The sequence below is a fragment of the Triticum dicoccoides genome, chromosome 7B (genome assembly GCF_002162155.2).
Source record: "Triticum dicoccoides isolate Atlit2015 ecotype Zavitan chromosome 7B, WEW_v2.0, whole genome shotgun sequence".
Classification (NCBI taxonomy): Eukaryota; Viridiplantae; Streptophyta; class Magnoliopsida; order Poales; family Poaceae; genus Triticum; species Triticum dicoccoides.
In genome coordinates this window covers 383319115-383336586 of record NC_041393.1, presented here as the reverse complement: position 1 = coordinate 383336586, position 17472 = coordinate 383319115, and the positions used below count along the sequence as shown (strand labels likewise).

At 44.2% G+C, this 17472-nt stretch overlaps 1 protein-coding gene across 1 annotated transcript; it reads left to right on the top strand.

The window, feature by feature from the left end:
* Positions 1 to 434: 434 nt before the first annotated feature.
* LOC119339034 (sm-like protein LSM2) lies at positions 435 to 5793 on the top strand. Its single transcript, XM_037611220.1, has 3 exons — positions 435 to 633; positions 705 to 863; positions 5463 to 5793. Exons 1-3 carry the CDS (start codon positions 631 to 633, stop codon positions 5580 to 5582), a joined length of 282 nt encoding a protein of 93 aa, XP_037467117.1. The 5' UTR covers positions 435 to 630; the 3' UTR covers positions 5583 to 5793.
* The last annotated feature ends 11679 nt before the right edge of the window (positions 5794 to 17472 follow it).

Here is a 17472-nt window from a genome sequence, read left to right as displayed (position 1 = left end):
AGGAACATTTTCTGTAGATGTTTAACATTTTTTAAATACATGGTTAACCTTTTTTTATAATATCACGTGCATTTTTTCGAAACACCTGAACATATTTTTATTACTATATGTTTTATAAAATTGTTCACATTTTTGAACGTTTTCATTATTTTTTTAATTTCCTGAACTTAACTGAAAATTTAAGTTTTTGTAGGTAATATTGAAAATTTAAGTAGTATATAAAACAAAAAAGATAAAACTCGCCGAGCAGTATGTGGGTCGGCCCATTTACCAGGCTCCCCAAAGGTGTGAGTTGCTGCTTCCTCGAAGAAGTCTCCCCCGGTGAAAAAATCGCCGAACAGCGGTCGGATTTGCTAAAAAAACAAACAAAAGTTAGTCGGTCGTCGTGAAAAAAACAAGTCGTCAAAAGAGCAGGTTGGGCCTTGTCCGCCCAAGCAGCCCGCGACGCTAGCCTAGGGTTCTCGTCGTCCGTCTCCCACAAACCAGAGTCCCTCCCACTCAATCTCCCTCTCCCACCCTTCACCACCCCCATCCGGCGGCGGCGCCCCAACTCCGTCAACCACCGCCTGGCTCTGCCGACCAGCGTCCTCCCCCCTCCGGTGGATCGGCGGCGAGCTTTCTGAAGCCAATATGGTGAGTAGCTCAGGCTTTTGAGCCAGGTCCTGAAGCCGGCATGGTTGATTTGGTGCTCGTTTGTTGTACAGCTGTTCTTCTCCTACTTCAAGGAGCTCGTCGGGAAGGAGGTTACGGTGGAGCTCAAGAACGACCTGGCCATCCGCGGCACGCTCCACTCGGTGGATCAGTACCTCAACATCAAGCTCGAGAACACTCGGGTCGTCGACCAGGACAAGTATCCCCACATGGTATGATCATCTTCATCCGGCCTATGCCAGTGCGTAATTAGTCAATGCCTATAAGCTGCCTGCCTGTTTTAGTAGAGCGCTGTATGGATCGCTTGATTCCCTAGATGAAGACTAACCCAATATCTTGCTGCTTAGGTGATTGTTTTTGTGTCATACTCTTGTTATAGGCTGCAAGGTGTGTTCGTTGACTTAGGAAACAGTGTAGTGGTGGTTCCTGTTGGGATCGTAGACTTGTGATTCCAGATTTTTGTTGCAATGGTTAAGGTTTATCTTGGAAGTAAATACCAAAAGAGTAGCTTTAAGCAAGCAATCTAATTGTAAGTTATATACCAGTGATGATTGCTCTGCGTCATTCAACTTCCTAGCAGTCTACCTTAATATCATTAGTTAGAGCTCAATTCAGGGGTGTTGTCTAACTGGATGGTATCCACGCTTCCTGAAAAACATACAATTTTAGTCTAAAGCTCTAAAGACATGGTAGAAATAAAAAGTAAGGCATCACGCGTGCGACCTGATTATATTCCGTATATTCTATATGTTGATTCAGTTAAAGTCTTAAACGAGTGTTTCTAGTGGGTCTCTGTGTTATGTTTCACATACCTCATATGTTGATTCAGTTAAGTTTTAAACTAGTGCCTCTAGTGTTAACCAGACATGGTTAGCTCGTGCTGTACCAAAAAATCTGGTAGAACTCGTTTGATCTTGGTACGTTAAGCTTCTTGTAATAATAATGCCAGGTAATTTCATAAGGTTAAGATTCTAGCCGCATACATGCAACAAATTTTGTAGATTGGTAATGAGTGCTTCACCTGGTTTATAACATGTTATAGAAGGTGTTGTTACTACCTGCACAGGAAATGTTGGTCCCTTAATCCCAGTACACGTTACACATGTAACAATCTGAACAGTTGGAATTGAATTGTTGTGTGAACCTTGTGGTTTAAAAGCTAACATTGTGCTGGAATCAATGTTTGTAAGGCGAGGCGAGGCGCTAAAACGTAAGGCGAGGCGACGCCTTAGACACATACATATACAATATATGGCAAACAATTAGGAGATTTAACAACTAGCATTAACATAATAAACTGTACATACATATGTGTTTAAGGAATTGCGCATCTCTATCCTAATCTCCATGGATGCCTCAGGACACTTATCCACATCACTAGAACCCCCAGAAAGGTGCTGCTTCAGCCTTCTCACTCCATCATGGACTATCTTGCCACACAGTGTACACTGGAGTAAATCTTTCCTCTCTAAATCTGGCCAGAACCCATACTTCCAAGCTGGATCGTCGGATGTAGCTCTTCTCCTAGGATCGTTGAATAGATCATAAGCATTACCGGCCACAGGATCCATGAGGACACCTGGCTACTGCAGCAACACTGAGAGAAGGCCCAATCAGCCGTGAAATAAAAAGAGAGAAGAGCCAAATCACTAGAGCAACCGGATCAAACATGGGGAAGGAGAGAAGAGGTGCTGGGGCTGCTGCCTTGTGGATGGAGAAGCAGATTTGGGAGGAAATGGATGAAGAGAAGGAACAGGCAAGCAGCCAAGCACATCTAGCTACACTGCACGGAGAAACAGAGTATTGGAGGGGTGGAATAAAAGCAGAGAAGGGCAGGTGAGAAGCGAGACTAGAATGGGAGCCACACCTTGCTGTTGCGCCAGAGGAGGAGGGGGAGCTGAGCCCGGAGAGGAGAGGCACAGATCGGAGCCGTGGAGGACCGCCGCCAAAGGTCAGAGAGGAGAAAAGGAATCCCTCTCACGTGGATTGGACGATTTGTTCGATCCTCTCTCCCGCCCTCCGCCTGGTACCTGTTTGCGGTTGCGCGTGGGCCCAATCTTTCCCGCGAAAGTTTCCCGCTTGGGCCACTCTTCCCCGCGTGGGAGCAGCCAATGGCATCTGATCTGGCCCAAGGCACAACCTTGCATGCCTAGGAAGACGATTCATATACCCTACGGTCTAAAGTGAATGCTTTACGAAGCTGTCTAGGCCAGGCTCGACGCCTTGCCATCAGAGGGCGCCCCTGTCGCCTTACAGACGCCTTAAAAACAATGGCTGGAATATCCTTTTCGCCATACAACCAAATGGGCGATGCATGCCATTTTGGATAGCATATAATGCACTGATCTAGTATTGTAGATATGTAGTTCTCCTTTTGGGCAGGTAAGTTGAACTAACGATATTCCGTGCAGGTATTTCAGAGTGGATACCCTTTTGAACTTCTCTCATTGGTATTTAGAGTAGATAACCATGAGTGAACATTGCTTGTTACTATAAGCGTATGGGCGCTATGCCGCACCGCTTGCCTCCGAGCGTCTCTCTGGTTGCTTCAGTGTTCCTTGTATTGGTAGAACACGGTCAGCCACATACACAAGAACAAAAGCCTAGGCAACACAAGAACAAAGAAACCGAAGGATTCCAACCAACAAACGCAGAGAAATAACAACAAAATCGTAAGACACCGCCCTTAATAAAGTGACAGACGGCACCATGCTCCCCAACGCAAGAAGAACACATAGCATGTGCGTGCCATCGCAACAACCACAGCCCAAAGATCCATTAAATCAAAACGGAAACAGGTTGACCAAAACCCATCGACCAAACATCCCATCAACATTGAATCTTAGGATTCCGAATGACAGGACCTCTCCTCATTGTCTATCCCCAAACCAAACCAAAACTAAAAGAAGGATCACAACAAAAGGGAAAATAAAGGATGGTCAATGAGCTAATCGAAATGCAGTCACACGACATGAAGTAGTTCCTACACATACTCGCTGGACTCGCAACATATTCTGGTGGCCTCGGTAATGTGGAACCCAACCTTGGGCTCCATGATGTCGACACTGAACTTGGCCTTCTTCCTCCTTCATCCTTGTCAAGTTGAACTATCTGTGCCTATACCACCAACATCAGCACCCACGAGGCCAAGGAATCATTCATCCGTTGTGGCGGCATTACACCGGTTTAGAGTGTCAACGGTGAATAGAAGGTGGTGAACTCGGCGAGCTTGAAGGCCATGCTGAAACAGTCGAGGTCCAACACGGAGGAGCGGACGACGTCTACACTCTGCCCAATCTTGTTGATGCAATAGGTCGAGGTTCAACACGGAGGAGCGGACGACGTCTACACTCTGCCCAATCTCGTTGATGCAATAGGTGCGGAACAACATGGACTTGAAGGGAAGCTAGAACAGAAAGATAGAGCGACACAACAGTCCAATGAACCGACGCCACATTCTCCTGTCGCAAGTAGCAAAGTGACCCTTCTCGTCTCTCCTAAGGACCCCAATTAAGCAAACACATGTGCAACCGACACACACCGCCGAAAAGGGCAACTAAGTGACACGGGAGATCATACCAGGCTAGGTGTAACAAGTGTCCGGTAGGGGTGGGAAGAAAAACCGTGAACCCAAAACTGGATCGAGAAAACCAAGACCAAAGTTGAAAAAGGTTACCAATGTTCAAAACCGAACTTAGCTCATTGGACTGAGATATTGCATCAAGGCCTAGCAAACTAAGCCGAATAGGCAATAGCCCATCTACCAACTACACCTATGTAACCTTACATCCGCCGAAACGTACGCAACCCCCAATCCTAGTGCGTTCCATTCTTCACCGTAGCGCGGCCACCTCCGTTCTCCTACCTCGCATAGTCCCAGCAACCGCCAGTGTCCATGACTTGTACGCGGCTGTGGCCATGGCTCCTTCTGTCCTTCATGGCCGAATGTTGTGCCTGGATCTCCTAACGCACAGTGTCCTGTCGTTCACATGGCTTCACATGGCTTCCATGCGCGATGGCCATGGCTCCTTCATGGCCGATGATAGCATTCATAGCACTCGCATAGCGGCCGGCGGCTCGCCTGCAATGATTTCTGGCATTTCCTTCTTCCTACCATTCTTGCCAGTGCTTGATTTCTGCTTGTATGTTCCATCGTGTCTTGCTTATTAAGATTTGACTCCTGATTTGTTCCACCCAGAAAATAGCGGTCCTCTTCAGTCATGACTGAGGGCTGAACCGAGTTCTAGGTGCAAAAATCAATTGGTTTTGCATTTGTGGAGTAACCGACCAGTCATCACATATACGAAGGAACCAAATTTCTTTATTAATTGAAGAACCGAACTGATCGATTTGGTTAGACCAAATGCCTAGTCTAACCGACATCCCATGCAGTGACAAAAAGTAAATCCCATGTAGTGACCAAAGGGACCCACTGAGTGACCAAGTCAAAGTCTTGGGGCAAAATCTCAAATTGTACACCTTAATTGATTGTGAGAGCTTAACCCCTAGGTAGCTTATAGTGAATAAAAGGACGAGTGCATAATACATGGGGTATTCCCAAAGGTGAAGCTAGTATCATATAGTGTAATGTTTTGTTGGCCGTGATAGTTGCCTGTATGCCAGATATCTTTCATGTCCGTGTTTGGTCAACAAACCATGTATGTTACGCCACTCTTGTCATACTCGGCCGGTCAATTAGTATATCTGGAAAACACTCGGATGCATCTGTTCGTCGCTACTATGCAAACTAGTAAAGTAGTACTAACATTGATCTCATTTGCACACGCTAATCTGACAATTCCTGTTGGCAGCTATCGGTGCGGAACTGCTTCATCAGGGGATCTGTGGTGCGTTACGTACTGCTTCCGCAGGACGGGGTTGACATCGACATCCTCCATGACGCTACCAGGAGGGAGGCACGGGGCGGCTGATTGATATAGTTTATTCTCTTTTCTCGTCCGTGGGATAATTCTAATCTGATTTGTGGAACTGGAACATGTATGGACTGACATCGGCATTGCTTAACTCCACTCGTGGTACACTTGCAGTGCAAATTATCCAATGTTACATATGTCAATGTGCTATTATCAAAGAGCAACAACCAAGCATTGCCATGCTATACTGCTGGTGTTGATGCGAATTTCGATTGACGTCATTAGATCAGGTCCTTTGTTTTTTTGAGATTTTTCAGGCCCCGTTTGGAACACCGAACATTCCCCTCCGACTAATGAAAACTGTGGCCTCTGTGACAATCCCCGAAATTTCCTGAGACTCGAGCTTTGTTGTTGCGTGTTTTCCCATGGTTGCTTGGGCAATGCTGCTAATAAGTGCTAACATTGTTGGCATGTACTGGCATGCTGCTGACTGAGTGGTCAAAGATGGATGAGTAGAGTGCATGGTTTGGTTGGGAATCAGGTTGAGTGCGACCTGTACTTAAAGCGAAGCACAAACACTGCTGGAAGCAAAAGATGGGCATTTCAACCTTTTACAGTTGGTGATGAGATGATGCCACCATCCCTCGATTCGTGTGTCTGTCTGTGTAAGATGTTGGGTAGTAATTTAATTTGGGTGGTGGTACTATACTAAACAAGTAGTAGTATTAACGGTGACTTGTACTCTACTCCTGCGCTTTGTTGCTCCAAGCAAAGCACCTAGAGATGCTAATTTCCTCGAGAGGAAGAGAAAAGTAAGGCTTAGTGTGGGTCGAGAGAATGATGCAGGTTTTCCTTTGCTAGCGTCAGGAGACGCCTAAAGTTAGAAGACGTGTACAATAAGATGATGTAAGCAGGCTGTAAGTATTAAAGTGATATTATGTTTCTGGAATGACAAGTACCCGTACCGGTACAGGCATGATAAATCAAACGTTTTCTATGACAGTTCTAGTACCGGAAGGATGACAAGTAAGTTGACACACACGGTAATTTTCTGTCAAAAATAAACTGAAGCACGAAGTTGCCATACTTGCCAACTAAAGTTGTCATCCTTGCGTCACTAAGCTTGTCATAAAAAACATTTGATTTTCCATGTGCTCGTACCTGACGTTCGGGTGTTATTAGATTTCCCTATATTTTTGTTGAGTTGGATGAGAGATAAGAGCAGAGAGAAAGAAAGCGGTAGATTAAAAGACAACTGCAACACAAACTCGAGAAATATCGTGTAAGGTGAGTCGTTTATTAAAACAAATGTATATATATTGTGTAGTTTACTAGAAGTCGGTTTTTAATTGCACATATTGTGTTTGCTCTAGTTGTGTACTATATGCTAGTTTCTTTCTTTTATCAAAAAAGGCTAAAGGCACAAATACTTTTAAAACATATAGAAATTATATCCAAAATTCCAAATACTTGATGGTGTTGATGTCTTCTTCCTCCCGCATCCATCAACGGGCAACGTGAGCAAAGTTTGCTACCACCTCCGTCTCAGCATATCAAACTTGTTTAAACTAAGGAAGTTGTATAAGCAATGACCCCGGAAGTCGTTGATGTAGACCAGAAGACGTCGACACCCATGATTTGCGTTGCAAATCGCAGTCCCGGAGAAGAAAACACCAAAGAGGGCATGCAGAACGCCCTAGTGTCGGTCGATGAGGCCGAGGCTGGCAAACCTTCGTCGGTCCAAACTGTAGTCGAACGCACAACCACTTTGTTCATTCCACATGACTGAGACAAACCTGTAGGAAAAATAGCCAGACCCAAAGAACCTGATGTGGGACACCACCTTCCACATGCCTCACGACGGCACATAGAAGTATCATCAGGATACCATCATGTCGCCATCGCCGAACAACAACAACAACAGCAGCAGCAGCAGCAACAACAACAACAACAACAACAACAACAACAACAACAACAATAACAACAAAGCCTTTAGTCCCAAACAAGTTGGGGTAGGCTAGAGGTGAAACCCATAAGATCTCGCGACCAACTCATGACTCTGGCACATGGACAACAAGCTTCCACGCACCCATGTCCATAGCCAGTACTTTGGTGATACTCCAATCCTTCAGGTCTCTCTTAACGAACTTCTCCCATGTCAAATCCGGTCTACCCCGACTCCGCACGCTTTAGCCGTCCGTTGTGCACCGGAGCTTCTAGAGCCCGCACTGAATATGCCCAAACCATCTCAGACGATGTTGGACAAGCTTCTCTTCAATTGGTGCTACCCCAACTCTATCTCGTATACCATCATTCCAGACTCGATCATTCCTTGTGTGGCCACACATCCATCTCAACATACGCATCTCCGCCACACCTAATTTTTGAACATGTCACCTTTTAGTCGGCCGACACTCAACGCCATACAACATTGCAGGCCGAACCACCATCCCGTAAAACTTGCCTTTTAGCTTTTGTGTCACTCTCTTGTCACACAGAATGCCAGAAGTTTGGCGCCACTTCATCCATCTGGCTTTGATTCGATAGTTCACATCTTCATCAATACCCCCATCCTCCTGCAACATTGACCCCAAATATCGAAAGTTGTCCTTCTGAGGCACCACCTGCCCATCAAGGCTAATCTCCTCCTCACACCTAGTAGTACTGAAACCGCACATCACGTACTCGGTTTTAGTTCTACTAAGCCTAAACCCTTTCGATTCCAAGGTTTGTCTTCATAACTCTAACTTCCTATTTACCTCCGTCCGACTACTGTCAACTAGCACCACATCATCCGCAAAGAGCATACACCATGGTATATATCCTTGTATATCCCTTGTGACCTCATCCATCGCCAAGGCAAAAAGATAAGGGCTCAAAGCTGACCCCTGATGCAGTCCTATCTTAATCGAGAAGTCATCAGTGTCGACATCACTTGTTCGAACACTTGTCACAACATTATCGTACATGTCCTTAATGAGGGCAATGTACTTTGCTGGGACTTTGTGTTTCTCCAAGGCCCACCACATGACATTCTGCTGTATCTTATCATAGGCCTTCTCCAAGTTAATGAATGCCATATGAGAATCCTTCTTTTGCTCCTTGTATCTCTCCATAAGTTGTCATACCAAGAAAATGGCTTCCATGGTTGACCTCCCAGGCATGAAACCAAACTGACTTTTGGTCACGCTTGTCATTCTTCTTAAGCGGTGCTCAATGACTCTCTCCCATAGCTTCATTGTATGGCTCATCAACTTAATTCCACGTTAATTAGTACAACTCTGAACACCCCCTTGTTCTTGAAGATTGGTACTAATATACTCCGTCTCCATTCTTCCGGCTTGTTTGCCCGAAAAATGAGGTTGAAAAGCTTGGTTAGCCATACTATCGCTATGTCCTTGAGGCCTTTCCACACCTCAATGGGGATACAATCAGGGCCCATCGCCTTGCCTCCTTTCATCCTTTTTAAAGCCTCCTTGACCTCAGACTCCTGGATTCACCACACAAAATGCATGTTGGTTTCATCAAAGGAGTCATCTAGTTCAATGGTAGAACTCTCATTCTCCCCATTGAACAGCTTGTCGAAGTACTCCCGCCATCTGTGCTTAATCTCCTCGTCCTTCACCAGGAGTTGATCTGCTCCGTCCTTGATGCATTTGACTTGGCCAATATCCCTCTCTGCCTCTCTCGAATCTTGGCCATCTTATAGATGTCCCTTTTGCCTTTCTTCGTGCCTAACCGTTAGTAGAGGTCCTCATACGCAGCTTGCTTTGCGGCCTTTTTCGCCATCTTGTACTTCTCTATGTTATCTGCACTTCTATCCAGGTATGGGTGTCTGAAACATCTTTCTTCTCTTTAATCGCCTTCTGGACATCATCATTCCACCACCAGGTATCCTTATCTTCGCTTCTCCTTCTGCTGGACATTCCAAACTCCTCCGAGGCCACCTTACGAATGCAAGTCGCCATCTTCATCTACACATTGTCCGCATCCCCTCCTTCCTCCCAAGGGCCCTCCTTAGTGACCCTCTCCTTGAACGCTAGAGCTACCTCTCCCTTGAGCTTCCACCACTTCATTCTAGCGACTCTGGCATGCTTATCCTATTGGACACGAATCCGAAAGCGAAAGTCAGCAACCACCAACTTATGCTGAGGGACAATACTCTCTCCAGGTATCACCTTACAATCTGGGCAAGCACACCTATCTTCTCTTCTCGAGAGGATGAAATCAATCTGGCTAGGGTGTTGGCCACTACTAAAAGTCACTAAATGTGATTCTCTCTTTCTAAAGACGGTGTTACTACAATCATGTCGTAGGCTAGATCAAAGCTTAAGACATCTTCTCCTTCTTGATTGCTGATGCCATAGCCAAAGCCCCCATGCACCCCTTAAAAACCCGTGTTAGAAGTACCCACGTGGCCATTGAGGTCTCCTCCTATGAAGAGCTTCTCGCCAATCGGTACACTCCTAACCATGTCCTCCAGGCCTTCCCATAACTCCCTCTTGGTGTTCTCATTGTGGCCTACTTGCGGGACATACATGCCGATAACATTGAGAACTAAGTCCCCAACCACCAGCTTGACCAGGATAATCCGGTCCCCATGTCTCTTGACGTCTACCACTCCATACTTGAGGCTCTTGTTGATCAAGATGCGTACGCCATTTCTGTTTGCAGCCGTTCTTGTGTACACAACTCGCAACCAATATCCTCCACCTCCTTCGCCTTCTAAACAGAAACAAACCCCAAAATTTATTCCCGGCCCTCCCCGTCACCATAGCAATAAATGCAGAGAAAGGGTCGGACACATCGGAAAGTAGTGTAGATCAGCCGCGACCGCTTGTTGCGTAGGTCAATGTAGCAGGAGCAGAAGACGGACCCATGCTTTGCAGTATAGGTATATATTGGAAAATGAGGCTGTAGTGGAACTTGGGTGTATTATCATTCATGGGTATGGTAGAATAGAATGTACTAGATGGGATATGATGGTGGTGGAACTCAAGGAAGATGTTACGTACTACCCCGTTTCTTTTTTACTTCATGCATAAGATTTGTCTTAAGTCAAGCTTCATAAAGTTTGACCAAACTTATATTAAAAAATATCAACATCTGCAATACTAAAGATGTACTCCCCCCGTCCCATAATATAAGACGTTTAGCTCGCAAAAACGTCTTATATCGTGGGACAGATGGAGTACAATATAAAAGTTAGTCCTATGACACATTTAACGATATTGTTTTTATATTGTGAATGTTGATATTTTTCCTATAAAATTAATTAAACATGATGAAGTTTTTTTTAGGAAAACTTTTGGTCTATTCATCAACTGTCAAGGTAGTATAAAGCACACCAGAAGTAAAAAATAGATCCATTTCCGTAGACCACCTAGAGGCGATAACAAGCACTAGGCGAGCCGAAGGCATGCCACCATTATCACCCCTCCCTTATGAGAGCCGGGTAAACCTTGTTGTAGTAGACAGTCGAGAAGTCATCGTGCTAAGCCTCCATAGGGATAGCGCACCAGAACAACAACCGTCGACGATCAAGACAAGTCTAGATTGGAAGGATTCAACCTGCAGACATACAAACATAGACGAACGAAGATCAGATCTACATGGATCCACAAAAGATAAACCCTGTTAGGGCATATTTCTCCCTCAGTGGTTTTAGTGATTGATGACAATAATTTTGGGGACTGATCGTGTGCATTGAGCATTTCCGATATTCCATCATATGGCACTAGATGATTGCTGCCCCTCGAAGTTTTAAAGTGAAGACACTTTATTTTCCTTTGTTTCATTTTCGGTGGACTTGAGTCGTAGGAAATACCGTACTATCAAGAGGGGGTCCGCTTTAGAAAGGTTTGGGTGGAATAAACATGTACACATCTCCATTTGCACGCTTCGTATCTTTTCGCTTCTTTGGAGTTTCAACCTCCGTTGCTTTGGAGTGCTGCCAGCGATAGAACTGTGCCTAGCAGCGGTAGTACCGCTTGTAGGTGGTAGTACCGCTCCCAGTACCGCTTGTACTACCGCCTCGACTCGGGTCACGATTTTTCGTGTCGGTCAGTGGTAGTCACTACAAAAAAATACACTTCCGTGATGATACGTGTTTGTCACAGTAGGTCACGTTTTCTGTCATGCATGTACATCCATGACGATTTTTTGACAGAATCAAGATAATCATACTTGTGCTGTCATAGAAGTGTTCCATGACATTGCCAAAATTATCATCACGGAAGTGTTCACTTCCATGACGATAAATGATGCGTCATGGAAGTGCTTTCATCAAGGGTAACCAACACGTGGCATCCACCGTAGCGGGTCGCCGTTAAGCAATCGGGTCCGGTTTTTGATCCGATAACCCGTTAACAGCCCGGACCAATGGTGATTTTCCATGTGTAAAATTCTCATTGGCCGAAGGAAACACGTGTTAGCTTATCATTGGGTCAGATAGGCGCCTATGATATGTCGACACGTGCGAAGGCCCAACATTGGCCCATTTAGCTTACAAAGGACGGCCCGTTTGACTTGGTCAAAAGTTAGCGGGCCGGCCCATGAAAAGCCTGTTAATGGTCTGTTCGCATATAGCCCATTTTACGGCCGATAACTCATGGCCCATTAGGGCCTTCCCGAAATCAGCCCAACATCGTCATGTGGGCCGTGGCATATAACACCAGCCCGTTTCACTTTCGGCCCATGTATGGCCCACGACGTCTTTCGGCCCATATGAGGCCTTTCGTATCTTTAGGCCCTTTAGTGGCCCACGGTGACTCTGGCCCATAATGAACAGTAAACTTCTTTGTACCCATTAACGACCCATGATTCACATGGGCCGTTTCCAGCCCGTGTTAGCTTTCGGCCTACTGACGACCCATATGTTCTTGGGCTCCTTTCCGACCCTCGATTACTTCCGGCTCGTTAATGGCCTATTCCCCTAATGGGCCAAATTCGGCCCGTGGTTAGAATCGGCCCGTTTGTGCCCTGTTATCCCGTTGCGCCATTTCCAGCCTGTCTTATATTCTGGCCCATTAATGACCCATTATGCGTGTGACAGAATGAAGCCTTTGCTGTATTCCGGCCTGTTAATGGCCCGTTACCGTGCTGGCTCGATACCAATTACGCCCGTTTACGGCCCATGTGGACCCATTTATCCGATGGACCGAGGCCCACCGATTCTACGGACTGTTGGAGGCCCATTTATCCAATGACCCGTAGGAGGCCCATGGATCCTACGGCCTGTAGCAGACTCAAGGTTACCACGGTCCGTATATGGCCCATGGTTGTTCCGGCCACTAGCAAACCGGGCAAAAAGAAGACTAGGAAATAAATAAGCCCGAAACTAACGCTAGGCTATTAAGGCGATTGCACAGATTACATCCACTGGGCATCAAAGTTCGCCACCTGTGCAAATATAGGGAACACCCTACACTATACAAAAATGGCTTGCTGTTTTCTTCAGCCGATGGCTGCACATTAAGAACAATTTTTGTATTGCAACAAAACAAATTACAACCATAAAACAAAAGGACGGTTGGCATAAAAGTTAACAGTCTGGCAGATAAATGCACCACAAGAAGTTCAGAAGCTCAGTTCATTTGACCTGACTATTACGCTTTCATGTTGTACTGTCCGATGGAGCACCATACCCTTCACCTTCATTTCTCCTAGGCTCCTGAACAACAAAGCAAATGTCTGATAGTCTGGTTTCAGAACCATGCATATCTTGACAACATCGAACAATGACTGTCCTTGTTTCACAAAGGGTCTCCATTGGGGAATGGACTTGTGTCTGGAGCACAGATATAACATTGTTTTGAGCCTGCATATCTTGATCATGAGGCAGTTTGGACGAGATTGCCTTAACAACCAACCCAGTATTATGCAGGAACGTGCTTTTGGCACTGTTAGTGCACACGTACTGACCCACTGCAGCAAGAGGTGACATTGTGGTTATAGTTGCCTCGTCACCTTTAGAAGGTGGTGGTTCCACCATTTTTTCATAGCTTGCTGAAAAGTTGAGTTTTTACTTTTTACATTAGTAGTACAAGAACAAAAGATATTAAGGCAGCAAAACCAAACAAAATAGCTTTGGTCTATATACAGAACTTATTCTAGTGAACCCGTGTAAAATATTAGTTGTATTTTACTGCAAAGTACATAATAAAGCCAGGTTTCAAACATATGACCATGTACCATGGCTAATATATTGTCTATTTCTTCACATTGTATTGACATCTAAGGATAAAGCGACAAAGTTTATAATACGGTAAGCATAGTATGGCATCACTCATATCACAAAACAACTAAGAACAAACAAACAGGAAATTGTAACATTGTGTGGGCAAGTCCAACACGGAACTAGATTACAGATCAAGATGAAAGGAACATCACTCCTCTCTTTTAAACCTTGTAAGGTGCAATGATACGCTAAGACAATTGTGTATAAAATTGAAAAGAGTAATAGACATTGGCTGTAAACCATGCAGTTCAATGCACGAGTCAGAGTAAGTAGTAGTTAAAAGGCATGAGGATTAAGGACTTACAATGGCGGCTTTGACTGGTGTAGTCATGCCCTTCGTCTTGCTGGTGTGACAGTCCTTGAAGATTTCCACAACATTTGGTTCATGTACTTTTTGGTCCTTGCGGGCTTTCCTCTACATTTGGAACAAGTCAATATAGATTTGATAATATGGCACAACGAAAAGAGTGAAACAACAGCTAATTACAAGAGCCTCATAGTGTGCAATATAGTTTCGAGATCCCGTCGTCTGTTGGAATTTCACTTTCATACGGTTGGCCTTGTTCTTTGAACAGTTCACCTACAAGAAGATAGATTTGTGAGGCACATGCGTAAATAGGAGTTCAACATGTGATCTGATCACATACATATAACGTACTTGATACTTTGGATCAAACTAGTGTTTAACGAGGCCTCTCCAGTCTTCATCTGATATATTTTCCACTCGAGATGTTTGGGCAAGTTCACTGTTAGCCTTGCCTTCAAAGTGAGTATTCCTCAAGTTATACTGATACTGTCGCAGAGCAGACTTGAAAACATGGGTGCAAGCTTGTCTGGTTGCATCATCTTGGCTATCCAACTTGAACCTCATATGTTGAAAATTATGGGAGTCTCATTATCAGCAACCTAGAAAGTATGGGACAGAGCAAGATGATATTACTAGTTTCCATACATAACCATACTTACAGATAAATGGTCGAGGAAGGTGTTGAACTGGGTGTCGTCTTTGTCATTCCTGTACCAAATCCATGTTGGGAGGATACGTGCATGACACCTAATGGCAACCGTTGCCTCTGATACTAACTTGGCTGACTCTGTAGTATCACGTGGCCTTCCTCAAAATGGATCTCCATTCTTCCTCCTCTAGATTTAGTTAACCTATCGAGCATTATCCGTGATGTTTGTTTCCTCTCGCGCCTAGGTGCTAGTCCAACAACGAACATAGGAAGTGTTAGTGTACATCAAACCGTGAGACTACATATAAAGAAGCATGCAACTGTAACTTGACTCCAGCAACTACCTTCTTGCTGTTGAAGCTCACAAGGTTCATCTGATCTTACCAACTCGTCTTGTGTCAAGAGTGATTCGGAAGTAGTGTCAGGTGGCAAGGGAGCTTGGGAACATGCTCCTAGCTAAGTTGTCAAACAGTAACTCGTGCAGCTGGTGGTACTGTGGAAGGTGTTGCAACAAGTAGGCCTGTCTCTGCTTGTTTGGTGGTAGCTATTAGTTTCTGTTTGGCTTGTTTTGCAACTCATGTAGCACGGGATACCACATTTGTACAATTTTCCGCTAGACTTTGACCCTTTATTGCACCATCAGTTCCAGCAGAATCTGCATAATTCGGCCGCTTCCGTTTCCGTGTGTCCTTAGTACCAACACCATCCCGTGTCATTCCATGTTCCTTCCTCTTTCTCTGTGCCATGTTAAGTCAAGCTGACAAGAAAAAGGAATACAAATTTAGTTCTTCAGAACAAATTGATGCGTGATACAGACGAATTGAACTTTGATGTTAGACAACCACATGATAGGAGGATGTAATATGTACGAAAAACATGACTACATGAGATAATCAGAACTATGATGTGTAAACTAAGCAGAAGGCATTTCAATAAATTAGAAGCAATGCAATGGAAGGTATGCAAGATGCTAAAAATATCGCTCTACCAAGTTAACAGTGTCTCATTATAACTGGTGTTTAAACAAATGTGAAGCAGTACAAGAAATAAATCATATGCAAGATGCAAACAACATCACACTACCAAAGTACCAAGTTAAAGGTCTCTCGTCATTAGTGCCATTGCATATTCACAGCTTATGATGTGTAAACTAAGCAGAAGGCATTTCAACAAATTAGAAGCAATGAAAGCTAGACACCATATGTAAGACGCAACGAATATCACTCTACCAAGTTAAAACTGTCTCGTCATTAGTGCCATTTCAACAAATTGGTAGTACAAGCTAGAAAATAATGCGAGATGTAAACTATAACAGACTCCCAAATTAAACGTGTCTTGTGAAAAGTGATTGTTGCAGGTTACACAACAGTAGTACTTTCATGTAAGAACATGGTGTGATAGACAAATATTGTATGTTCTAGAAACAGGAACACATGTCTTATTCACAAGTATAATGTGTAAAGTAAGAAGATGGAATTCAACAAAATTAGAAGCAATACAAGCTAGACATCATACATAACATGCAACCACATATAACAGTGCAATGTTAGAGGGAGCACGTGTGATGGTGGACAATGGGGGACGTGCTCATCATCAACACATCTACTTTGAGTGTCTATGAATGTGTTGTCTTGCAAATCTTCTTGGGAGGTGGGGTGGGGGGTGGCGGAGTAGAATCTGTAGAGGCCCTCCGTTTGGAAGGAGCACCTTTATCCACTGCCTTGCTAATTTCCTTCTGCTTTATTGATTTTGCATTGTCAAGTAAAATCGACAAGAAAAAGCAATAAAATTCACTCTTCAGAACTCATTCATGCATGATACTGAGAATCACAACCTTGATGTAAGGCAAACACATGATACGAGGATGGAATATGTACGAAAAACAGGACATCATGGCATATTCACAACTATTTGTGTAAACTAAGCAGAAGTAATTTAATCGAATTACAAGCAATACAAGTGAGACACTGTATGCAACATGCAAGACAATATCACACTGCCAAGCTAGAGAAAGCACCTAGGATGCCGGTTTCGCCGGAAGACCGCCTCAGTCCCTACCTTATTTTGTTTCCTTCATATTTCTTAATTGTATTGCCTTGTCAAGTCAAACCCACAAGAAAAATGAATAAAACTTCGCTTTTCAGAACTTGTTGATGCAGGATGCTAATGAGCACTACTTTAATGTAAGGTGACCGCATGATAGGACGATTGAATGTGTGGACAACATTGCATATTCATAGCTATGATGTGTAAACTAAGCAGAAGGCATTTCAACAAATTAGAAGCAATGAAATCTAGAAACCATATGAAAGATGCAACGAATATCACTCTATCAAGTTAAAACTGTCTCGTCATAAGTGTCATTTCAACAAATTAGAAGTAGTACAAGCTAGAAAAGAATGCGAGATGTAACCTATATCACACTCCCAAGTCAAACGTGTCTTATGATAAGTGATTGCTGCAGGTTACACAACAGTAGTACTTTGATGTAAGAACATGGAGTGATAGACAGATATTGTATGTTCTAGAAACAGGAACACGTGTCTTATTCACAGGTATAATGTGTAAAGTAAGAAGATGGAATTCAACAAAACTAGAAGCAATACAAGCTAGACATCATACATAACATGCATCCACATATAACAGTGCCAAGTTAGAGGGAGCACCTGTGATGGTGCACTAGGGGAGACATGCTCATCATCAACACAACTACGTTGAGTGTCTACGCATGTGTCGTCTTGCAAATCTTCTT

Bases quoted from the DNA above. Each gene is read 5' to 3' on its own strand.
- LOC119339034 (XM_037611220.1), top strand. The intron at 864-5,462 runs GTATGATCATCT...TCCTGTTGGCAG, and splicing joins AGGACAAGTATCCCCACATG to CTATCGGTGCGGAACTGCTT.